Source organism: Phascolarctos cinereus, unplaced genomic scaffold (assembly GCF_003287225.1).
Source record: "Phascolarctos cinereus isolate Bilbo 61053 unplaced genomic scaffold, phaCin_HiC Scaffold_2;HRSCAF=192, whole genome shotgun sequence".
Taxonomy (NCBI): Eukaryota; Metazoa; Chordata; class Mammalia; order Diprotodontia; family Phascolarctidae; genus Phascolarctos; species Phascolarctos cinereus.
In genome coordinates, this window is record NW_027555625.1 from 83,426,464 (window position 1) to 83,453,344 (window position 26,881).

Genomic DNA, 26,881 nt, shown 5'->3' on the forward strand with positions numbered 1-26,881 from the left:
TACTACCACTATGGCTGTAGCTGAAAGCTATCCCTGTCAAGGGATGATTTCAAGTAGTGATATGGATAGATATTAGTGGTAGATGCTATCACATACTCTAGTAAAAACGATTTTTTACTCCTTAATCCCCCTGCCAAAAACAAAGCAAAACAAAACATACTCCCAGGAAGGCTGTAACAAAGCAATACATTTTAAAATTTTTGCTTAAGTCGATTAGAATGCAAACTCCTTGAGTGCAATAACTATCAATGACTTTACCTTTGTATCCTGGATGTCTTGATTATAATTACTACTTAATATTTGTTGAAATAAATTAAATGAACTTAAATATCAGTATTTTGAAAAATGCTGAATGCTAGTGGGAAAAATTATATTAAAGTAGTATTTTTTTTCCTTTCAAATTCATAGCAAATAAATTTGGAGAAAAATAAAGACAAGTCTAAATCTCATTACTTGAAATTTTTTTCTGTGGTTATAATATTAATAATGTTATGTATGCTTACAGTTTATCTCAGAGCGTGTCTTTTCTTCTCTCACATTTCTACTTGTTGAATGAATTCTGTGAGGCACAACAACCAGAGGCTAGGAAAAAGAAAAAAATTAACAAAATCAGAGCTTTCAATAATAAGAGATATAGACTAGGCCATGTATTTTCCTATATTTGGAATAAATTCTTCATTCTAAGTGAAAATACAAATAAAATAACAACACTTTTATAAATATTTTTAAAAAATAGCCCACCAATTGATGTAATTGGAAACACAAAAGTCACAATTCATAATACTTACACAGCCTAAATCATCACTTGCTCTAAAGTAGAAGGTGATATTTTAAAGGTTTTTTAAAATCAATATTAAAATAGATACCATAATGTATTTTGCATATATGTACATATATATGCATATATACGTACATATGTATACACACATATGCATATATATGTACATATATATACACACATATAAAAACTTTAAGAGATTAAATACTTCCTGTAAAGAATATGAAAAACTAAATATTCATTTAGGGATCTATTGGTGTTGAATTCAAGAAGATACTCATTTAGAAAATTTTTTTCTGAGAACAGGCTACAATGTAAGAACTGCAAGGGAATGTCATACAATGGAGAATAATAATTCATTCCATTTTTATAGCACAGAATTTACAAGGAACTTTATCTACACTATTTCATTTTATCTTTAAGGCAACAGTGTGAGACTGGTAGTATCTATGCTATTATTTCCATTTTAAAGATGTGGAAACTAAGGTCCAATGAGGCAAAAGCAACAAAGTCGATAAGTACTGGAGCTAGGATTTGAACCCAGGTCTTCTGAAGTCAGCATCACAACTCCAAGAAGTAATTAAACAATTTTCTAAATGGTGTACTGACAGCCATTCTCTCCTCTATTATCCATCCTATAATTCCTACCAGATCAGTTTTCAATGATCGTAACAACCCCCTGCTTAAGAATGTTCAATGGTTCCCCATTGTCTAAGGGATTAAAGAGCAAACTCCTTCCCAAATTTGTTCCAATCTACCTTTTCTTCCCCATAAACTCTGGGATTCTGCTAAAGTGCACTGTTTACATTTACTGTTACTGAACTCATTCCATTCTTCTTACTTCTGCACATTTGCTTACATCATCCCCTATACCTGGAATTCAACTCCACATCTTTCCGCCTACATTTCCCAGTTAAAATCCTAAGCAACCACCAAGGCCCTCATCAAAATGCCATCTCTTCCGCAAAGCTAACTCCATCACTCCACCCTGCTCAAATTTCTTATTGAATTTTCTTTGTATTTATGCTATTTTAATCAAAAGCAAGGAAGCATGTGTTAAGGGTCTACTGTGTGTCTGGCAATATAGTGAGGGTGGTGGCACAAATACAAGGCTCTATCCTCTAGGACTTTACATTCTACTGGTTGGATACAAGATGTTTACAGATAAATAAAGGATACATGCAAAATGAATAGTACTTTTTTTGGCGAGGCTAACAATGAAAGGAACCAATATAGGTCTCTTGAAGCTATGCTTTGAAAGGACCTAGGTAGATAGAGGTGAGCAGGATTTGGAAGTGAGCAGATCATTTCAGGCAAAGGAGGAAACTTGTCTGCAGGTAGAGCCTGGAGACAGAATGCCATGTACAAGGAGAATCTTGTAAGCTAGTTTGGCTAGAAAACAGATTGTGCATAAATTCAGAATTACAATATTTGTGTACATTTATCATGATTTATAACATCCCTTCCAGCTCTAATCTATGATCCTATGATTCCATGAAATTCACAAGGAACTGACAACTGCTCAAGTTCAACATCTAGCTACCAATGGCTACCTAATAAAAGGAAAACAGACAATTTATCAAAGAGGACACAGAACTTGCAACTTATCAACTGCGGAAAAAAAGTTCAACCTCCTTAGGAATCGAAGAAATGAAATTTTAAATAAGTCAAGTAGCACATCACAATCACCAAACAAAACTGGCAATGGCAGTGGTCTCACCTGTAAAAAAAAAAAAAACAACAGCATCTACCTGCCAGAGTTGTAAGGATAAAGTGAGAAAATAATTGTAAAGTGCTTCACACAGAGCCATACGTGCCAGAGCACATAGTCAGTGCTGTATAAATATTACTATTATTAAATTACCAAAGGGATGACTGTGCAGAATTACATAAAACAACAACAAAATTCAAAGGGTGACATAAGGGGTCAAGAATATTAGAGGAAAATGATGGGACTACAATAAATTTATATTGTAAAAGAAGTAATTATTAAAACTATCTGGCTTTGGTTAATAGAAAGAAAAGTAGATCAGTGAAATAGATTAGAAAAGAAGCATGTTTATTCAGGAGTCTAGTGTGTGTTTGATAAACCTAAGCAAACTATTAGGGAAAGAATTCTTTATTCAAACAGAGCTTGAGAAAACTGGATGGATTTAGACAGTATTTCATACTATACATGCTATAATTTCCAAATGCACAATAAATATAAAAAGTTATATCTCAAAGAAGATAAAGGGGGATGGAAGGTTATATTTATTGTATATGACTATGGATAAGGAAGAATTTGTAATCAGATGTAGGATAGAAAATAAGACAAGAAGCAATGCAAATTAATTTATAATATAGTCTATTATTTAAAAGAATCTTATACTTGTACTTTTGCATAAACAAAAATCAATGGACCTAGAATATACAGTCATTAAAAATCTTTCTTTGCCAAGAAAGTTATTCAATGAAGAAAAGACCTATCAGTCCAAAATATTTATAACAGAATGATCTGAAATAGCAGACACTTGGAAACAACATGGCAAACTAAACTGACTTCCTTTTCTGACATAATTACTAAACACTAGTGTAGATGAGCAGAATGATATGGATGTAGTTTATACTACACTTTACTAAAGCTTTGGATAATGTGTCTCATACAATTCTAGTGGAGGATAGTGAGAACAGACAATAAAGACAATGATACAAATTCAGAACTGGTTAGATAGCCAGACTCAAAGAAAAGCTGTTAATGTTCAATGTCAATATGACGTAAGGTCTCCAGTGGAATATTTCAGAGATAGGACAGCTTGGTTCTGTGATGTCTAACATTTTTATCAATGCCCTGGATAAAGGTGTACATGTTATGTTCACCAAATTTGCAGATAACACCAAAATAGGAGGAATAGCTTACTCAGTAGGTAGCAGAATCAGGATCTCAAAGAATCATGACAGGTTAGAGCATCTGGATGAATCCACTAAGATAATATTTAATAGGGATAAATGTAAAGCCGTGCACTGGGGAACAAAAAAATCAACTCCCCGAGTATAAGATGGGGGAGGCATGGATAGATGGTGGTTGTTGTGAAAAAGGACTCTGTTAAAAGAGGTGTATAACACCTTTAGGAATGGGAATGTGAAGGTCTCATTATAATCTGCCCTTTTCTTGTCAGACTTCATCTGGAGGTTTGTGTTTATAACTGAGTGACATGATTTAAAGACTTGATAAACTGGAGAGCGTCCAGAAGGGTCACAAGGATGATGAAGTGACTTGAGTTCATACGTCATATGAAGATCAAATGAAAGAACTGGGACTAGCCTGGAGAAGAGCTTAGGGAAAGGGGGAAGCATCATAACTCTCATCACGTATCTGAAGGGTTGTTACGTGGAGGAGGGATCAGACTTGTACTATTTGGCTCCAGAGGGTTTAAGCAAGAGCAATGAGTACAAGGTGCAAAGAATCCAATTCAGGCTCAATTTCAAGCAAAACACTCAATTACAACTATCCCAAGTGGTACAGGATGCTTTGGTGAGGTAGTAAATTCTCTCTATTTGAAGATTTTTAAGCAAAGACTGGATAGCTATGTTATAGTGAGAGTCACTTTGGTAAACAGAATAGATTAGATGGCCACTATGGTTCAGTGGTAGTATGTGCCAGTTGCTATCCCAGGTGCTGAAGACAAAAAAAGATAAAAACACAACAGTTCTTCAAGGAGCTTATATTTCACTGGAGGAGATGACATGATTATATAAAAATGTACAAAATATAAAGTAATTTGGTGGCAGGGGGGAGGAGGAAGTGGATCAGGGAAAGTTTTCTACAGAAAATAGTACTTAAGATGAATTTGGAAGGAAATAAAAAAATTCCAAGTCAGAGATGAAAAGGGTACACACACTCTAGTCATGGGGAACAGTAAGTACAAGGGGAAAGACTGGAAATGGAATGTCTTATTTGAGGGACAGACAGAAAGCCAGTCTGGCTGGACCACAGAGCATGAGAGGAGGAATAATATAATATAACATATAAGGTTGGAAACATAGGTTTCAGCTTAGGACTTGAAAGGTTTTTACAAGCTAAACAGAGGGGTTAATATTTGATCCTAGAATTTACCAAACAGGAGGGTGAAATGGTCAACCCTGCACTTGAGTAAAAATACTTTGGCAGCTGTGTGAAGGAAGGAATGGAGGGCGGAAAGGTTTGAGACCAATTAATTCATTATTTCAATGTTGAGGTAAGAAGAAAGCTTCAACTTGGGTGGTGGCCAACAGCACAAAGAGAAGACAGATGCAAGAGCTACTGTGGATCTCCCTTAAGGAATGGAGAAATTGATGGGGAGTGGAACTTCCTTCTGTTGCTGCATCCTTTTCTGCCTAAACTCCAGGTTTCAGAGGGAGAAGTAATGAAATGGGGCCTCTCTTTTGGCACTAAGGTTTCTAACTCCTACTGTTAGGTGCTACCAGATCTCCAGCTTCCTCTGGAAAAAAGAAATAATGCCTTCTGCTCAACCCGGTCATACTTTATGCATCCAAGATTCTAAACAACACTAGGTCATCATCCAAACTCAAGAAGAGACTGCCCTCTCTATCACCTCCATCTCTATCACGAATCTTTAACCTCTCCTTGTCTACTAGCCCCTTCCTTGCTGACTACAAACATGTTCATGTCTCCTCCATCCTCAAAAAAATCCTCATTTGATCCTTTCCCTTCTGGACAACTATCTTCCTATATCTCTTCTGTCCTTTGTGGCCCAATTTCTTGAAAAGGTGGTCTACGATAGGTGCTTCCACTTCCTTTCCTCTCATTCTCTGAAGTCCCTACAATATAGCATCTGACCTTACCATTTCACCAAAACTTCTCTATCCAAAGTTACCAATGATGTCCTAATTGCTAAATCCAATGACCTTTTCTCAATCCTCATCCTCTTCAACCTCTCTGTAGTTCTTGACACTGTTGATCTCATTGACACTCTCTTCTCTCTAGGTTTTCAGGATATCCCTTTCTCCTGGTTCTCCTACCTATCAAACCTACACCTTCTCAGTCTTGTATGATAGATTTTTATCCAGGTCATGGCCACTTATCATAGGTGTCCCATAAGTCTCTTTTTTGGGCCTTCTTCTCTTCTTCTTCTATACTATTTCATTTTGTAAGGCCATCAGCTCCTAAGGATTTCATTATCATCTCTATTCTGATGACTCTCAAATCTACCTATTCTGTCCGAATCTCTCTGCTGACTTTCAGGTGCCTTTCAGACATATCAAATTGGATGTACAGGTGATATTTTAAGTTCAACATGTCCAAAACTGAACTTATTATTTCCCCTCTAAACTGTCCTCTCCTCCTAACTTCCCTGTTACTACAGAGGGCTACACATCCTTCAAGTCCTCAAGTTTGCAACTTAGATGTTATTCTTGACTTCCATATGTCACTCACCGCCCCCAATCCATTCTGTTGCCAATGTCTAATGATTTCCTCTTTGTAATTTCTCTCAAATATGCCACTTTCTCTCCTCTGATACTGGCAACACCCTGCTGTAGGCCTTCATCACTTCATGCTTGGACTCTTGCAATAGCTTGCTGGCGGATCTGCCTGCCTCAAGTATCTGCCAAAATAATCCATTCTCCATTCAGCCACCAAAGTGATTTTCCCAAAGTTTGGGTCTGATCATATTACCCCCTCCCTTCACTCAAATTCCAGAGATGCCCTATCACTTCCAGAATCAACTACAAAATTCTGTTTGGTGTTCAAAGCCTTTCATAACTTAGTAATCCCTCCTACCCTTTAACACCTTTCCAATCTTCTCACATCTTTTGTTGTTGTTGTGTTCAACAACCAAGGCACCCCAAACCTCTCAATTTGAGGCACTTTCTCTGCCTGTCTCCAATGCTTAGAATGCTCTCTCTCTTCATCTCAGCTTACTGAAATCCCAACTAAAATCTCATCTTCAGCAGGAAGCCTTTCCCAATCACTCTTAATTCCCTAGTGCCTTCTCTCTTTCAATTATTTCTTATTCATCCTATATACAGCTTGTTTAAACAAATCTAATGTCTTAGATTATGAGCTCCTTGAGGGCAGGGACTGCCTTTTGCTTCTTTTTGTGTCCCACTGCTTAACACAGTGCCTGAAACACAATGGGCGGTGGAGGGGGGGGGGAAGAAGGATGGGAATAAGCATTTATACAGGATATACTCAGTGCTAGGCACTGTGCTAGTTAAGCATTTTACAAACATCTCATTTGATCTTCACGATCAAATGAGAAGTGCTGTTATCCCTACTTTATACTTGAGGAAACTGAGGCAAACAAAGGTTAAATGACTTGCCCAGGTACAGCCCAGCTAGTTAAGTATCTGTGGCCAAATCTGAATCTTGGGTGTTTCTGAGTCCAGGCCACCTAGCTACTTAAAGGCTTACAGGTAAGTAGCTTAATTAGCTTATCGACTGAAGTGAAAATGAAGAGATATGGCAAATGACTGGACTTGCTAAATGAAAGAATATGTGAAGTTGAACATAAAACCAAGGTTATGAATGCCCTCAATCCAAGTAGTTAAGTTTGGAAGAGGAGTAGGATATGGATGCCACACAGACATAGAGCCTAATAATTTTACATCTAAGTTTAGCTGTAAATACACTGCCAAAACAAGGAGAACAAAAGAGCCTAAAGGGACCCTTAGTCAGAAAACACGAATTCCTGGCTAAGTGTAAAGAGATGACAGCCATAGGAAATTCTGTTTAATTAATTAATTATTTGTTTGAAAAAAATTTTTTTGGTGAGGCAGTTGGGATTAAGTGACTTGCCTAGGGTCACATAGCTAGTGAGTGTTACGTGTCTGAGGCCACATTTGAACTCAAGTCCTCCTGACTCCAGGGCTGGTGCTCTATCCACTGCACCACCTAGCTGCCCCAGGAAATTTCTGTTTTAGAATAGAAACTTACTTGTAAAATTTTACAGAAGACAGAATATAAATTTAAGCAGGAACACGCCATAAAATAAATAGCTTGAATGAGGCTCAGTACTAGATGCACTACACCACCTAGCTTCTCAAGGTGTGATAAAGAAAGCTATTTTCCTTCAGGCACATTCTGGTTCTTACAGGCATTATCTCACAGCTATCATCTGCAGAAGTTTACAATTAAAATTCTAGATTCATAAGAACACAAAACAATTTCTACCCTAGCTGAGGAAGTTTAAGTATGTTTCTTACATCATAGAAATTGGCTAAATTCAATTTATTTCTCTATGTTAAAAATAGACCTTAAAATTAGTCAAGAGAAGAAAAAATAGTAAAAACGAAAGATCCCACTGAAAGATTATTTAGTACATTTCTCTGGAGAAGTCTCTATATATACCTTATATATACAAAACACAGTTCTGGTGGTGAGCATCCAAGCCAGCACTGGATCCCAGGTCCTCAAACTCTAAACAGAACACTTTTTTCCTCTAGACTCTAGACAGTCCATACAAGGAATATGTGCAAATAGCTCATCTGCCCATAAGAAGCACTCTGGAGAACTGGATAGGTCTAGCTGTGCACCTTTCATTATCAAAAACTGAATTTCCTCTAACAAGGCCAATGAAGCGACTGACTTTCTTTAGTTTACTGCCGTTTAAAACAGATAGCTATGGCATGGCTGTACTGACTAGTGCAGCTGACAACTACTTCGACGTGGATCATGACAGGGAGCAGGGGCTTATTTTCAGTGTCACTGTAACTGACAGTGTTAGCTGTGAAACTTCCCTTAATTTCTGAATTTGTTCTCCAACAAAGGACCAAATGGGTCAAGCGTATTCTGCACAAACCCATCAAGGATCTTCTGGAGTTCTATCCTGAGCAATGAGTTTTAGTTACTGCTCCTCCCAGCCAAAAGAATGAAGCTTCCAAAGTGCTTTACTAAGAAGTAGGTTGAAAATGAGAGGGTGGGACTCTCTGCAAAGGAAAAGGGTAAAATCTATTTTCTAATCTGGCAGGGGCACATGTTATTTGGCCCCTTTTTTTAAAGAGAGGATTTCTAATTTGCTTCCTTCATGTAAATCATTACGTTATGAAAAAATGACTATTCTACAGGATCATCATGGACTTACAAAGGAATCTCACCAGTAAACAAGTCTAATTGTCTCATTTTATAGCTGAGGAAATTGAAGTTCATTAAGGTTAAGAGACTTGTCCAAAGTAGGTAATGGTAGCAAAGCCAAGATTTGAAACCAGGACTTCTGAGTCTATATACAGTCCTTTTTAACCTTTTCTGCATTGACTCTTAACATGCTTCCTCCTAGGGAAGCAATATTGATGGGTTAGCAAGCATTCTGTAAGAGTAATTTATTTAGACTAAATCCTACAACTGATACCATCTTTTTATTTGCTGTTTTATTTCTAGATTTCTTTGATAATTCCAGCCTAACTTTGAATAAGCATATAAAATATTACCTACCAATAAACAAATATCAGAATTGATTATAGCTATGAGCTGCAGATATGAAAAAACATTTTAAAATGTCAACAATTTTTAATCTCAAAAGGGAGAGGTGAGGTGGAAAGAGAGAATGATTACTGAGTGGGTAGACTAGAGCAGTCTTACCTCAGGATCATCATCATCAAAATCATGGTAAGTGGTATGATCTGGATTATTCACTTTGTCCAAAAGTTCAATAGCCAAAGATCGGGTTAAAGGTTGTGTGACAAAAGGGTGCTAGGGGATAAAGGAAACAGGAAATAAAGTATATTAAAAAGGTAACTGGGTGACTTTTTACCTAAACACAGAAATATTCAGAAAACAAAATACCTGCAATAACTTTTCAGCTGTTGGCCTTTTTTTTGGATTTTTGGTAAGTGCCATTTTCACAAAATGATGAAAGCTATTTGACCTAAAAAATTAAACAATAACATTATGAGCATTTATAGTTAAGTCACTTAAACACTTAAGTGAGTATCAAGAAAATACTTACCACTTCATTTTGTCCTTTAGCTTGGGTGGCTGAAAGTTGCTTTTTGTCATTAAGAACAATGCTCTAAAAATCAATAATAAATTATTAACCAATGATTTTAATTATTTTTAATAAATTTCACATTGTTGAATGAATTTGCTATGAAACTTTCAGTTATGATTATTTACAATTTAGGAAGAACAAGATTAGAGAAATTACCTGTGGATTATAAATACTTTTGTAAAATTCTCATTTAAGCACCTGATTTTATATAAAAATGTATGTCTTCTCTTTTTTAAAAAAGAAACATGACTAACCTCATTGGATGCAAATCAAACATGGGAGGCTGGAGTTCTGCGAGCTCTATCGCAGTTATCCCCACTGCCCACAGGTCACACAGCTGGTTGTATCCACCTTTCCTTTCAACTGCAGCTACTTCAGGAGCCATCCTGAGGAGTGTATTACAGTAAATGTTTACTTCATGTTTTCCTCCACAGATGAAAACCCACTTAAGAACTTCGGAAATCTTTTCCCCCTTAAGTTTGATATACTTTAATAGATCTAATTTCTATACATTCAAGATACCCTGAGGTGTCCCAAATATTTTAAAACTTGCTTTTCTCTGCTCTAGTATTTTCCTTTGACTCTGTCTAAGCTGGCTGGCTTAGACAATGGGAGCTCTTGGATTGAGCCCTGAAGACCACTCAATCTGAATGATGCCAATTCATGGTCTCTCGAAGGCAGCTGAAAGAAAAATTCACTCATTTTGGCTGTTTGGCATCAGGACGACCCACAGCTGAATGACTAAATTTTTCATTATAACTGTTAGAATTGTTAACATGTGGGCAGTCAAATAAACACTGATTTACAATCAGGATAAAGATAACCTGCATAAGATATTCTGCCAAAAAATTTCATTTTTTCTTAACCATTCTACTTAGTACTGAATAAGAAATTTTTGAAAAGATTACAAAAAAATTATAAAAATGTAACTTCTTTAAAAAATTATTTGGAGGAATTAAATTGTCATCAAGTTTTACATGGTTTCTTGCCTAAATTAGAATAAGTTTGTTCTTTTAAAATTTGATACAACTTTGTTCTAATTATAGCTCTATCAAATTTGTTTTGCATGACTATATATGTTTATAGAATTTTTTTTTTCCTTCTCTTCTTAACAGGGAGGTTGGGGAGGAGAAAATTTGCAACTGAAAATAAAAGAAAATGGAATACAAAAAAATTTATCCAATCAAATAAAATATTTAGGTACTGTTCTTTACAGATGTAAAACAAAAATGCTCAAAGTCACCAATTTTATAACGAAAAATGAGATTGCTCCTCCAACTTTTACATTTCAAAGTGGCATTTTAAATAGGGTGGCCTTACAACAGTCACCTAAATAATTTAATTTTGAGGATCTTAAGAAATCATGCTTCCCTAAACACATCTTTCCTATTTGTATGATGTTATCCCATATCATACTATTTGTATGATGCCAGAAAGTCCACTATCAGAGATTCACTCTTTTCACTTTGGAGAGACCAAAACTCCCAAATAAAATCTGCTGGCAAAAGCACTAATTACGCATGTGATTCTAGTATTTCCAGAAGATCTTTAAGTACTGAGTAGGTGCTAAACAGATGATTGTTGATTGATTGACTTGGATATGAACAGAACACCTGAAACTATTTTAAAAGACTAAGAGATTCTAAATACAAATATTCTGGAAGGGAAAACATTTTAAAGCTCAAACAACTAACAATTTGAAAAGAAATTCTTGTCCAAAAGGCAGACGTAATGTAGCCAAGAGGGGAGGAAGGTTGAGAGAACAGTAATGCCTGATATGGAGAAGAAGGAAACTAAAGGTGAAAGTTTCCAAGATTGACAAAAACAAACTTCTACTAATCTATAAATTTGTCTGAAGTTATCCCAATTAATTGATACAGATGTATGAATGTGCCTGTGATTTAAACTATGTAGTTATTTTTCAGTTGTTTCAGCTGTGTCTGGTTCTTCGTGATCCCACTAGGGGTTTTCTAGGCAAAGATACTGGAGTAGTTTGCCATTTCCTTCTCCAGCTCATTTTACAGATGAAGAAACTGAGGCAAACAGGGTTAAGTGACTTGTCCAGGGTCACAAAGCTAGCAAGTGTCTGAGGCAGGATTTGAACTCAGGAAGATGAGTCTTCCTAAGTCTTCCTGATTCCAAGCCCAGTGCTCTATCCATTGTGGCACCTAGCTGTCCTAATTTAAATTATAGTAAAGATTAATTTTGTAATTTTAATTTGGCCTACCTGGATTACTGTAAAAGCTAAAAAATGTTCCTGTTTAGTGAAAGAAAAATATCTCCTTTGTCAACAGAAAAAGGTTTTAAGAAGGAACATTAAAAACAACAAACTATCTTACTATAATTTAATAGGTTCAGATAAGAATAAAAGTTTGGACTAAAAATTCTCAACTCCCTTCGAATTCTAAATCCTATGATTAATTAAATTTAACAAGTGCATTCATTTTATGTGTTTTAGGACTAACACACTCCTGAAACCAGGAGGACCTTGGACAAGCAGTCTTATAAAATCAGTCTAAGAAATCAGCATCATCCACAACCAGAATTTACTGTGCTGCTAGTCTTTGCAGGATTACTATCCTTGGGAACATGGACACAAGAATAAAGAAGCCTTTAATTTATTATTTAACTAGAGAGAGAACACAAGGATTTATCACACCTCTCTGCCTCCATAATGATAATGTAATAAATGCCAAATGATTATGGCAACAGCTATGGTACCTTTACAAACAATAACTCCTTTGACCTTTACGAGAATCCTGTGAAGTCAGCACTACAGTTATCACCTTACAGATGACAAAAGGAGCTTAACAGATGAAGTCAGTTGCCTATAATCCTACAATTAGTGAGTGTCTGAGTGGACACTTGACCTTGGGTCTCTCTTGATCCCAAGTTCAATGTTGCTTCAATTGCCCCACTTAGCCCCTCTGAGGCATACAGACACTTTAAATCCTACAAGAGCTTAGAGAAGAGAGGATGTCAGGAAGGAGTAATGACACTGGGAATGGTTTCTGGCAAAGATGGGACCTGATAAAAGGGGCCTTATAAAAAGGGTGAGGCTTAAGCAGAACACATAAGGCAGGGCAAAAGGGAATGGAAAAGGAGAGAGGTCTTTAAAGGAAGGCCCAGAGGAAGAAATGCATTCTGGGAATAATGAGCAGGCTACTTTTGTTAAAGAGGATAGTTCTTAGATGAGAATAGTGGAGGATAAAGGCTGGAAAGGCAAATGCGGACCAAATTCTTTAAAGCCATGCTAAGGAAGTTAGGATTTATATGAAAAGACAATGTCATTCACAAGAAAGATTACAATCATGGGTATAGTGGGGAAAAAGTAGAGCTGGAGAGACGAGTTGTATTACTGCATCACATAGGTGTGATGTGATGGGGGCCCAGAGTTAATTAGTAATATACATGGGATTGAAAAGGAAGTGCCAGATGAGAAATTATCATTATGGAGTTTTGTTGGAATATTTCCAGTGACAGAAACATTTTCCTATAGTTCCTTCTTATAAATTAATAAAATTCTAATGCCTGCATTTGTCAGTTGTAGGCAGTATTTCTGTCTTTACATCAGTAACACAGTATTTCTGTCTCATGTGCTTAAAAAAGTCACATTTGCTTTTTTCCCTTGATTTAACTATCTTTTTGATCTGTTCCTAGAAATTCCGTATATCCAGTCTATTTTTTTCTGATCCAGCAAGAAAATGTTCTGTAAATCAAACTCAAATATAACTTTAATATTCAAATTCAATCAAAACAAAATTACCAATATGGTGTGCCAATGAAAGACTTCCGTTTGGCAATTGTAGCTGTTATCTGTGCAGATACTCCAAAATCAGCTATTTTAAAAGGGGGGAGGAAGATTGTTAATAAAGGGAATTGTTTTCACAATGAAAAATTTTAAAGTCTAAGTGCAAAAAAAGAGAAAAAAGGATTTTAAAGCATACTTTTTCATTAAACAAACAGAAACTTAGTAGAAAGGCTAAACTTATTTATGGTTTGTGCTATTTAAGCAAATATTACAGAACATCAAATCTACACATAATGAAGATTCTGTCATCTAATCTCATATGAATTAAATGTCTATGGAGGTTGACTTCAATTTGAAATCAAAGGGAATTCTACATACATAAGGAAAAACAAAGTTGGAGATTTATTATGCAGTATATTATTCCATTAGACTGTTATGGAAAAAAATTCTTTAGAGAATTTTTAGTAGAAATTAAAATTTCCTAAATAAAAGGATCAAAGAATCCTGGAAACACAGAGACCTCTTTTTCCCATTCCTTCCTAGCTTTAGGCAGAACCAAATAAGTCACCTGGGACACACGTTGATCCATTTTATAAAATAAGATGTCCAAGGACAGTAGAAAAATCTCACATTATAACCCGTCACTATTATCAGGCATTATATGCGATTTTATTTTTCAGATTATAATCTTGTTCTAGATTACTACTGGATTATTTCTATATAGATTAGAGCTGAACCAAAATTACACATAACATTTTGCCATCATCACCATACTACTCATAAAAATTAGAATAATAAAATGTGTTCATTACTAAGTAATCACAATAAGTATCTTTATAGACCAATTAAGATGGGTTAGTTAAATATCGTCTGATCATTTTCTTTGCCCTTTTTGTACTTGTAAGTACATATATATCTTATCTGTAATAAAGATACCTGATTTACTATTAATATTTTTTAAAATCATGCAGTTATTATATTGAGAAATTATTCCTTATCAGATGGTGGTATTCAGGTTAATTCCCTTATACAACTATAGTCTGAGCAAATGAAAGTCATGTAATAACCATCTTAGATGAATTTTTAAACTAAGTCAACACAAGCAATGTATAAATAATATTCCTATATAGGTTTAATCCCATTCAACACATGGAATATCCACTGTTGCTGAGTTGATGTGTGTTTTTTTTTTGGGGGGGAATCTAAAGTGGAGTTCTTGTTGCTAGAAACAACATTCTCAAAGTCAGAAATGAGGCATCACAGATCCCAGGATCCCAGGTATAAATGAGCAAGTTATGAAGTGCACTGAGTTGAGGAAGAAAACAAGGGAATTTAATAATCCAGCAACATGGTGTAGTGAATCAGGAAGACCTGGAAGAGGTGGACCTAACAAATCCTTCCTCAGACAGTAACTAACTGCATCTGTGGGCAAATCCCTTAACCTTTTGGTGCCTCAGTTTCTTAATCTGTAAAATGAAGGGCTGGACTTGGATTGCTAGTAGGGTCCTTTTCAGCTCTAATTCTATGAAATAAACCCTATCTGCTGAGAAACTAATGTGCCTTATGGCATCATGCTCTAAAGATGGCTCAATATTAGCACTTCTTGTGTATTTATGTACAAATATATAAAGAACTCTATACTTTTCAAAGCATTTTCACATATACCTAAATGGATCCTCATAACAATCTGGAAAGATAGGTAGAGTGATACTACCCACATATGAAAGACTAATAAGCAGTGAGAGCTCAAGCTGATTTGCCTTTGTCCAAAGAATCCAGACATCTTAGTATTCATTCACTATATCATCACATATATTTTTTATTTATACTACCTTTCTCAAATTCTTAAGTTTGAATAGAAGTTTAACATCTTTTTTTTCTTATCAAACATTAGTATATTTGATGTAGAAAGTGAAATTAGTTGTTTGAAGCTTGGTAAAAGCACAAGAGAGGTCTAAATAATACCCTTCTCTCCCCACATATTTTCTTTACTGACTGTTATATGGACTAAAGAATTTGCCCAGTAGAAAATAATTGTAATTGCATTAGCGAAACAATGTCACCTGAGACATAGAAATAGCATCACTATTAGGTAAAATGGGATTTTACTAATTTGACTAATATTAAATACTGCCTTACCTGTAAAAAAAAAATCTACTCTTACAAAAAACCATTATATATTGATATAAAATCTATAAATACACAAAATTTCAAAATACTTACCTAATTTTACATGGCCATTATCTGTTAACAGAATATTTGCTCCCTTCAAAGTGAGAAAATGTTAGTTAAAATTATGCAACTTGTACTCACTTTATTAACAAATGTACTAATGGTTAAAATTTTTTTAAATATTTAAAATGCCGACATTTAACAGTCTCAAAAAAAATCTGAGTTCTTAAATTTTCAATTACATAGAATTCATTAATCTATTAATCAGTAAGTTTATAGCCAAATTTACCATTTGCCTTCCACGTGGTGTCATTACTTTTAGAGAGATTCTACTTTCTTTAGCACTTTATAAAACTGATTAGCATATGTTAATATTCAAGTGCTTTATTAATCTTTGGATACTGTCATTTTTCTATTAATGAAATTCTTCCACTAATATGTTAACAGAACATAACTTGAATCACTGCTGCGATGAACTCACCTTCCTGCTTAGGAAAGTAACCCAAATAAAATGTGTACTTGACAAAGCCTTAGCTAGAAGACACATTAAGCCATAGGCACCAACAAGTGCACATTGCTAGCCCTGTTGACATGATTCTCTAGTACCTTTATAACACTGGCTACTTGTCCTGAGCTCAGTGAGGATGAGGAATACTATTTTTTATTTTTTTAATGAGTGCTAATGAGGCATAGGCAGCTATTTTATGGGATTTACATAAAACCTGTTAGTAGTGAGGAGAGAAAAGAGTTAAGAGATAGGAGGAGAGAATAAAAACAACAAAAAAGGACAGTTCTCTAACAGGATTCTTTCTAATTGAAGGCCCATTAGTATCAATGCAGACCTAAGAATCCCATTCAACTCAAAATAGTTTATTAAGCACCTACTATGTACCAGGCACTCTGTCAGGCTTAGGAAAAAGGAAAAGAAACCAAGAAAATAGTAAGAGGAAAAAAAAACACAAAAGACGGGAAAAGACGGGGAAAAGACATGTCAAGAGGTAGTATGCCAGTAGAAATTCTCTGAGAAGTCACAGAACAGGAGTCAGACCACAGACTGCAGACCACAAAGGCATGGTGATTAAAGGACAGTTTGTCACTTCTCAGGTCAAGTGAAAGCCATTAGAAAATAGTCATTTGGAGGGTCCTCAAATTACTCATTTTGATGCCTTATCAACATTACTTCACTAGCATATTAAGAGCTTTCTTTAGCATAAAGATAGGAAAATTTTAGGAAGATCTAATTTTAAGAAGGACATAAGAATCTTTGAGACTATGAAACAAAATTAACTCAGAGACTACAAACCAGAAGAAAGTAAACTCAACTGCAGCACCATCATTAATTGTTTATTTAAGTGCCTGATGTCACTCATACAAAATAGTTTTAGCAGCAACAATATTTCATTTTCAATGACAAAACAGGAAACTAAAGACAACTCTGCATAACGAGAGTTTTACCAAGAGGAAAAAAATTTTAACAGAGGACTGAAAGAAAATTATAATCAAACATACATACCTTTATATCTCTGTGCATTTTTCCTTTACTGTGTAGATAATATAATCCCTGAAGGTTCAAAGAAAAAGAGATGTATGTCAGCAAGCAAATCATATACTTAGAATATAAGAGTATTATACTTTACTTATAATGTTAAAAGTTTAGGGAAAATCTACAATTTACTTCTCTGAATTTACTTTAAAGGCAGAACCAAAGAAATGATAAATTCAAAACTCAAGAGTACTAATAAATATTCACATTCCAGACAGAGATACAATAACCAAGTCAGGAAATCTGAAAGTAGTTTAGAAACATAACACATTGTACTGATATATCATTTCTCACTATGGTAACTGTCAAATTTCTTACTTGAATGCAAAAGAAGGGTAGGGTAAATACAGTATTGTATAATAACAGAAATGCTATCTGAAGGGACCTAAAGAGCACAGTTCTAGTTATATTTGAATTTTTAAATTTTTATTTGAAAAACAGATTCTCCCTCACAAAGGACACATCCAACTGTACTGTCAAAAACCAAAGTATAACGTTTAACTACTATTTTGCTAAGCTGCTAAACCCCAACCTATAGTCAGATAAATCAGATTCTATTCATTTTTGTACAAAAAGACAGAGTTCTTTAAAATCAATATTTCAACTACCTGTAGAGTTTCTCTGCTAACATATGCAATCTGCTGTTCTGATAGAGGTCCAGTCACTGAAATGGGGGGAAAAAAGTGTCAAAGTCTTACAAGTTTCAATGCATAAACAATGAAAGCATACATAACAGCCACCTATCTTTTCAAGATTCCCAGTTTTACAGTTTACTGATAAGGTGTTTTTTTTTCTTTTTCCAGTTTGCCTCTTTAAATATGGAATAGAGGGTTGTATACAAGAGGGGAATTGGAGTTTTTAATCAATTTAGCATCTACAGCAAATGAGAGGTAGCTATAAGGAAGATTACTCCTTGACCTGAATGAATTTCTAATGATAGAGCTGGTCTATAAATAACCATCCAACATCCAACTACATTGCAAAACATTACAAAATTTTGAGTAAGGTTACTTGTAGTATTATTTCAGTCCAGTGAAAGAAAACTATCTACTCCATTTAATCCATTCAGAGTAGGAGAGGATTTATATTAATTCCTGTGGATTTAGAACCCCCCAGATTTGAAGCTTTGAAAATGGGCCCTTTAATGTCAATACCAGGTACAGGGAAATGCTCAGGATTTTTAATATGACAGTTTTTGTTGGTCTAACACTTGCTCATGCTGAGTTAATAATCCTCAATATTTGTTGACATTTTGGACCAGCAATGACACTAATTAAATATTCTGGTATACTCAGGTAAATATTACAAAACACACTTTAATAAAGACTGCAGATTAAGCCAAGAGATTTATTGAAGGGCACATTTTACAGAAAGCAGTAATACAGATTCTTGCAAACCTTCTCATTCGGTTCTTCAGGCCCTTGATTATCTAGTATCCCTGTCTTCCTCTCACCTTTATTTCCCACTGTTCCTCTCATAAGCTCTCTGACTCAGCCAGGCATTTTCACATGTGCCATATTTACCCAAACCTGCTTCTTTGTACATGCTGTTCCCAATATGCCCTTTCCTCTCTCTGTCTTTCCAAATATTAACCATCTGTCAAAGCCTAGCTTAAGTTGTACAACTCCACAAAGCCTTCTAAGAATAATCTGGTGACATGGTACTAAACTCATCTTGTCATTTTCTTATTTCATTTATTTTCAGCATAAATTCAAAAGCTACTATGCCCATGTACTGCCTACTATGTGCAATCATTGTGCAAGACGCTTGGAAGATACAGAGGCAAATAAGAAATGCATTCAGACTATAACCTAGGAGAGAAAATAAGACAAGTACACAAAGAACTGTAATATAAAACAAAACACAATAAATATATGAAAGGTGCTAAGTAGCATGAGAAATTCAAGGAATAAGTCACTTCCAATCTGAGGGAGTTGGGGAAGACTTCCTGAACCACAGCATATGATATCTGAGTTGGGTCTTAAAGGACAAGTAGGGTTTCAAGAGGGAGAGATGATGGAGAGGGAGAGGGAGAGAGAGAGAGAGAGAGAGAGAGTGAGAGAGTGTGAGTGTGTGTGTGTGTGTGTGTGTGTATGTGTGTGCGCGTGCATGCGTGTCTGTGCATGCATGCAGAATAGGTTCAACACAGATGTAGTGTGAGCAAAAGGGACAGGACAGTATGGGACACATTTACAGATCAGTGCCAACTTGAATTTGACTATAATTTAGAGTATTTAAAGTGAAATAATAACATAAAACTGAAAAAGTAGGTTGGAAGGCCTTGAATGCTAAGCCAAGGAGTACGAATGAACTTCATTCTATTGGCAAGAGTCCCTTAATATTTTTGAGTAGAGTGACAATCATATTTATGCATTAAGAATATTAACAAAGCAATAGTGTAGATTATTTGGAAGAAGACAAAATGACAAGGTATGTGTTGGGGGTGGGGGGGATCTAGAATGGTAACGAAGGTACTCTAACAGCCAAGGTGAAAGGTAAGGCCTGGACTAGTATGTCAGTGTAAATGAGAAGTACTTTTGAGATAAAAAGGGCAAAGCTTGATAATGCATTTGGGGGAAAGTCCGTGAGAAGAAGAACCAAAGGTGACACTGAGATTTTGAGCCAATGACTAGGAGGACAGAGTTACTAATAAAAGAAATAAGGGAAGATATTCAGGGGAAGTATGGTAAATTTCATTTTGGACATGATTTGTTGAAGATGCTAGTAGGATATCTAGGTGCAGATCACAGTAGAAAAAGGTGGAAAGAAAACCCCCGTTTTCTGCCTAGTTGGGCAGTTTCCTAAATAAATCATTATCTACAGCCACCTTACCCTTCTTGGAATAATTACTGATGATGAGAGATTATATTTATATAATATTTTACAAAGTACAAAGTTATTTCTTTATGACAGCCCTGTACAGTTCAATAATATGAGCATAATTATTCACATTGTACAGATGAGGAAACAGATACAGGGAGGTGAAATAGTTTGCCAAAGGTTATCTAGTAAGTGATGGCGCTAGGATTGAAACTTGGGTTTTCTGAGTCTTGGTGCTCTTCCTATTATACTGTACTACCAGGATAAACTCTCAGAGTCCCGTCACCTGTACAGACTCTCTGCAGTACAATGTGATGTGACAATCTGGTGCTTTGGATCTGCTGTGCCCTCCACAAAGGATCTATATTGTTCATCTACAAACTGCTCACATATGTTTAAATGTTAACCTATGGGAGTAACACAATACAACTTCCTCATTCCAAATTACTTTCACTGCAATGACACTAGGAATAAAAGTCTATTCACCTTTTATAAAAATATAAATGTTGACTTACCATGATATATGTCCTGCAAAGAACCACCTCCACAAAACTCCATGCAAATCCATAGTTTATCTCGCCTATCAATATAAAGGATGCATTTATAATTTTCTCAGTTACATTTATATATGTAAGGTAACATATGTCAATCACATAACAATAAAAATGCAATCTCTATTAAAATTTCATTTACTCTCTAGGAGCTAAGGACTTACTCGTAAGAATGTATCTTCAACTCAAACAAGAAAAAAATTTTACTATGGTCAAACAAATTTTTAAAAGAAAAAAAAGCCGAAATATTTTAGATATAAAAAGCCAAATCAAAATATTTTCTTGCCTTCTATGATCACCCTAATGTGCTACCTTTGACTTAATACTTATTTAGTAAGAAACATTTGGAGTAATTATGATAAGCTGTCATTAGCTTCTCTAAGAAAATGGAGATCCCCCTTACATTATTTAAAGTTTAAATACAGACACTCTACTTGCCCATTTATCTGACAGTAAATAATTATTTTCAAAACATGACAAGTCTTTTAAGATTCTAAAATAAATATTTCTGCAAAAGCATCACTCTAAGGTTGTAGTTTGGGCCCACTGCATCTTTAGAAGGTAATCTGTAATCTTTATCCATGGAAGGAGCATACTAATCAACAATATTACAGATCTTTAAAATACTGGAGTGACCATCATTGTAAGGATGATATAAATAATGGTGATGAAAAAGTCTGCCATCTCTGGGAGCAAACCCATCAAGTAAGAAGACAGAAAAGGAAAAAAAAAGGCTTCATCTGGTAGCACTTAAACTAAAATAATAATTATAATCCAGCAACTCTCAAAATGTCTCTCAAACAGTGCTGTTTAAATTTTTTACTATTATTTGGTTGCCTCTAAGCAAAATTTCTAAGCTCAATTCCATTCCTATCTAAAGTCAGGGCAAGAGTATAATAGGAAATTTACTAGCAAAGATTTACTCAAGAATTGTAGCACACATATCCTTTTTTGAATAAGGTCATCAAAAAGGTCTAGAAGGTTCCATAGAGTACTATGCTAGAATCCCTAAGTCTATATTTCAGGAAACCAATGCCCTACTAAGTTATTAGTAGATAGTTTGCTGATTTCTAGACTACAACTTTTTCCAATACATGACACATTACTTTGCTCTGTAGCCATCACCTCTAGGTAATATCAATTAACTTTTCCTCATTTTTAACATTAACAAATACGAGTAGCAAACAAAAAACACAAATGTTCAAAACAAAGAACAAAAATGAGAACTACAAATGAAAAGAGTGAATTTGTTATGTGCAATTTATTTCTGTTTCCTAAAATTCCCCTGTTTTTGTTTTATTGATTTTCTCTTATATGTCACCCCCATGTTACATACACACAAAACAGAGGCCTCTTGTAAAAATAAATATAGTGAAATAAAACAAATCAATACATTGGCCATGTCTAAAATATATTCCTCCTCCTTCCATATCTCTGATTCATTCATCAGCAAACAGACAGAATGTAAATTTCATTATCAGCAGTCACTGTGTTGATCTGAGCCTCTGAAGTCTAACAATGTTGTTTTCCTTTACGTCACTGTGGATCATCATAAAAATTGTCCTTATAGTTATTTTACTCTATTTTAGTTCCCACATCTTCCCCAAGTCTCTCTGAATTCTTCATATTTGCCACTTAAAAATTTATCTTATTTTCAATTTATGGAATAAAACAACCATTTCGGTAACACAGTATAATAAAAGATGAGTACCCATGAAACTACAAATTTATTATGTACAACTTGCTACTCCTTTTAAATATAATAATCATGTAATTTCTTTTTTTCCCTTTTTTCTTACCTCTCCCACCCCACCCTAGGGATGGCAAACATTAAACACAAACAGATAGGGGTGTGTGTGTGTGTGTTTGTATTCTATACATACATCTATTTATCAGTTCTTTCTCTGGATGCAGATAGTATCTTTTTTCATATGTCCTTTATTATTAATTTGGGTATTTATAATAGCCAAAATGACTTATTTGTTCAAAGTCATTCTTAAAACGATATTGCTATTCCTGTATGCAGTATTTTCTTGGTTCTGCTCATTTTGCTCTTCATTATTTCATGCAAATCTTTCCATGTTTTTCTAAGATCACTGAGCTTATCATTTTTGGGGGGGGTGGGGCTAGGTAATGGGGTTAAGTGACTTGCCCAAGGTCACACAGCTAGTAAGTGTTAAGTGTCTGAGGCCGGATCTGAACTCAGGTCCTCCTGACTCCAGGGCCGGTGCTCTATCTACTGCGCCACCTTGCTGCCCCTAGAGCTTATCATTTCTTATAGCAGAGCAGTATTCCATCACAATCATACACCACAACTTATTCAACCATCCCCCAATTGATGGGCATCCCTGAAATTTCTCCACAAAGAGAGTTGCTATAACTATTTAGAATATATAGGTTCTTAAAATATATATGTATATATACTTACATACTTGTATGTATGTGTATATATATATATACACACACACATATATGTATACATGCATACATATATACATGTATAGGTTCTGGGGCAGCTAGGTGGCACAATGGATAGAGTTCTGGCCTTGGAGTCAGGAAGACTTGAGTTCAAATATGGCCTCAGACACTTGACATTTACTAGCTGTGTGACCCTGGGCAAGTCAATTAATCCCAACTGCCTCACCAAAAAGAAAAAAAAAGAACATATAGGTTCTTTTCCTTTTTCCCTAATCATTTGTAGAAACAGACCTAGAAATGGCATTGCTAGGTCAAAAGGTATAGGCAGTTTAATAATTCTTTGGGCATAATTCCAGATTGCTCTCCAAAATGGATGGATCAGTTCACAATTTCACCAACAATGAATTTGTCCCAATTTTTCCACACCCCCTCCACTTCTTAGAGAGAACAAACGTCACATTACATTCCTATATCATAACTTCTTTAGGCATTTCTCACCTAATAGCCACACACTTTGTTTCCTATTCTTTGCTACCACAAAAAGAGCTGATATAAATCTTTTTGTACATATAGGTCCTTTCCCTGTAGAAGTCTTTGAACTCTTTGGGGTATATACCTAGTACAGGTATAGATGAGGTCAAAAAGAATATGCTGTTTAGTGAGTTTGGGGTGTTCAATTTAAAATCATTATGTAGCATGCTTGGAATCATTAGAAGCTCCACCAACAATGCATTAATGACTTATCCTCCTAAGCTACTCTAATATTTGCTATTTTCTTCTTTTGTTGTCTTTGCCAATTAGACAGATATTGACACTATCCATTTTGCTTATTATAATCATCAGTGCCTCTCTTATTTAGTAAAGAGCTACAGTAGTGAAACATCATCTCTTACACTCTCTTCCATTAAATAAGAATGTGACCTTTTATATGTAGATCCACTTGTACCTTAGCAAGGCACATGGTGTAAGAACTTGACTAAACCTAATTTCTGCCATACTGTTTTCAAATTTCTGAGAAGTTTTTGTTAAACAGAATTCTTACCCCAACAGTTGGCGTCCTTGAGTTTCTGAATACTATACTATAATCAACTGCTTCTGGCTTTACCTAGGTTGTCCAATGATTAACTTTTCTATTTTTTAAAACATTTCCCTTGAGATTCATTCTTGATCTTTTGCTTCTACAGATACATTAATAACCCCCTGGTACTTTAACTGATATAGCACTAAATCTGCAGATCAATTTCAAAGATTATGGCATTTGAGAGTTGAAAAGGACTTTGGAGGTCACCTAGTCCAACTTAAACACAAAAGGAACCCCACCATAACATATCTGACAACTGCTGTCCAGCTTCCAAAGAAGGGAAACCCATATCCTCTCCAGGCAGGCAATTGCTTTTTCAGGTAACTCTAAATGATGGGAAGTTTTTCCTGACATTCTGAGTCTGAATTGTCAATTTCCCCCTAGTGCTCCTCCTTCTTTTGGAAGTCAAGCAAAACAAGTCTAATTATCTCTCTTCATGTGACAACCCTTCAAATATTTGAAGCCAGCTATTATATTCCTCCAGAGACTTCACTTTCTCAGGCTAAACAGGACTAGCTCCAATTGATTCTCATTTAAAAGAATCCAAGGCCTTTCACTACCCTGGTTACCCTCCTCTAGACATTCACCAGCTTACTGATGTCCTTCTTAAGCGAAGTCACAAAGAACAAAATACAAAACTCCAGATGAAATTTAACAAAGCAAAATGCAATAGTATTACAAGCAACAACCACACTTTCTTCCATCTTAACCCTTTTCTTTTGTCACTCCTTCCATTTTCTTGTACTCACTGAATGATGATTCTCAGATCTACTTATCTAGCCCTAACCACTTCTGAATCTCCAACTGTTTATCAGACATCTTAATAACAATGGATGTTCCACAGAGACCAAACTCAGCATTTTCAAAACGGAACCCACTATTTTTTCTCCTCACAGGCTCTTTACTTTGGAACTTCTCTAATACTGCTGAGGTACCACCAACCTCATGGACACTAAGGCACTGAAGTTAGGCATCATTTTTATTGGCCATATCCAATCTGTTCCCAAGTCTTGTCAATTTGGCCCTCATAATCCTCCTACCTTATGAAGGGCTCTGAATACCAAGCAAAGGCCAAACATTTGTCCTTTTCTAATCTTGTGGTACCTCTCCCATTTTCTATGATTTGATCTGGCTCAGTAATGAATCACACCTGCAATCTTTTTGAGAACTAAAGGATGCAGTTTATCTGGGCTAGTTGGATTGACTCCTTGAAGGACAGCAAAATGCCTTACTTTTCATTACTTCCTTAGTCATTTTTGCTTTGTCCTTTCTAGTATAAAGTATAATTCATTTTGGCAGAGAAAGGGAGCAACAAAATCAGAACTGAGTGGTTCGGCCTTCATCGTGTTGTCAGTTGTTATAGTAGCATCCAAAGGCAAAGGCCTTATCCCTTCCTTGATCCTACTTTATTTCTTTTAAAATGTTTTTCAGTTAACAAAAATTGGTTTTCTCTACCTCCCATTTATGTCCTTCCCCGGGGAAGAAATTAAAAGAACAAAACATTTGTTGTAAATATGCATAGTCAAGCAAAACACATACCCACTTTGGCTATATTGAAAAAAAAAGCCTCATTCTGCATATTAGTCCATGACTTCCTGTCAGGAGGTGGGTAGCTTCATTATTGGTCTTCTGGAATTATGTCTGGTCATTGAGTTGATCAAAGTTCTCAGAGCTTTCAAAGTTATTTATTTTTACAGTTGTTACTGGATATGCTCCACTTCTTCTGCTCACTCCATCAATTCACACAAGACTTTCAAGTTATTTCTAATATTGCTGCCCCCTTTCACCATTTATGATACATTAGTATCCCATAACATCCTGTATCACAATATTGTTCAGTCATTTCCCAGTTCATGGCAACTCTCTAGTTTTCTGCTACTACAAAAAGAACTTCTATAAATATTTTTGCACGAGAGTCCCTTTTCCTCTTTCTTTGATCTCTTTAGGCTATAGGTCTAATAGTGGTATCATTAAGTGAAAGGTATAGATAGTTCAGTGACATTTGTGACATATTTCAAACTGCTTCCAGGATGGTTAGACTGATTCACAACTGCATCAATCGTACATTAGCACATTTAATTTCCTGTAGCCTCTTTAATATTTTGACTTTCCTCTTTTGACATCCTGTCAATCAATCTGATGATTGTGAGAGAAAACCTCGGAGTGATTTTAATGGAAATGAGACTTTTATCAGAAAACTTTACTTGAAAGATTTTTCCCAGTTAGTTATTTTCAATTTTAGCTGCATTAGTTTTATTTGTATAAAAACTTCAATCTTAATGTTTAAAGGATGTTTTTATTGAGAGCTTAACTTGGTATATGATGTGAGTATATATGGGTACATGCTGGTCTCAACTTAGTTTTTGCCAGATTGCTTTCTAGGTTTCACAGAAATTTTTGTCAAATAGTGGATTAGGAGCCTAGTAAGTGGGGTCGTTGGGTTTAAAAAATATTATGCAACTGTGTTAGTTTGCTACTGTACACTCTATGTACCTAATCTACTCCTCTGATCAATTAAGTTCTTAAATAGTACCACACATTTCAATGATTAATTTTGAGAACTGTTATTGATAAGGATTTCCCACTTATATCATTATTTTTCTTGAAATAGTTGTTCTTTTGTTTCTCCATATGACTTTAAAAAAAAAAAACTCTTTGGCAGACCAACCAATATTTCACTGAATAACTAAGTCAGTTTAGGCACTGTCATTGCCATTATAATGGCTCACTTTGCCCTGCCCCCCCAACAATATCTCATCAATTATTTAAGTCTGTATTTATTTCTGTAAAGAATGTTTTTT

At 35.2% G+C, this 26,881-nt stretch overlaps 1 protein-coding gene across 5 annotated transcripts in view; it reads right to left on the reverse strand.

Annotated features, from left to right (window-relative positions):
* MAP4K3 (mitogen-activated protein kinase kinase kinase kinase 3) overlaps positions 1-26,881 on the reverse strand; it is a 195,992-nt gene that overhangs the window by 84,494 nt on the left and 84,617 nt on the right. For all 5 annotated transcript variants that reach the window (XM_020976955.2, XM_020976957.2, XM_020976956.2 and 2 more), the window contains 10 exons: positions 20,546-20,610; positions 17,819-17,874; positions 17,181-17,228; positions 15,719-15,761; positions 13,511-13,583; positions 9,999-10,130; positions 9,703-9,765; positions 9,540-9,621; positions 9,336-9,446; positions 504-582 (listed from right to left, as the gene is read on the reverse strand). In XM_020976955.2, the coding sequence (XP_020832614.1) occupies positions 504-582; positions 9,336-9,446; positions 9,540-9,621; positions 9,703-9,765; positions 9,999-10,130; positions 13,511-13,583; positions 15,719-15,761; positions 17,181-17,228; positions 17,819-17,874; positions 20,546-20,610 (752 nt within the window). The remainder of the gene's footprint in view (positions 1-503; positions 583-9,335; positions 9,447-9,539; positions 9,622-9,702; positions 9,766-9,998; positions 10,131-13,510; positions 13,584-15,718; positions 15,762-17,180; positions 17,229-17,818; positions 17,875-20,545; positions 20,611-26,881) is intronic.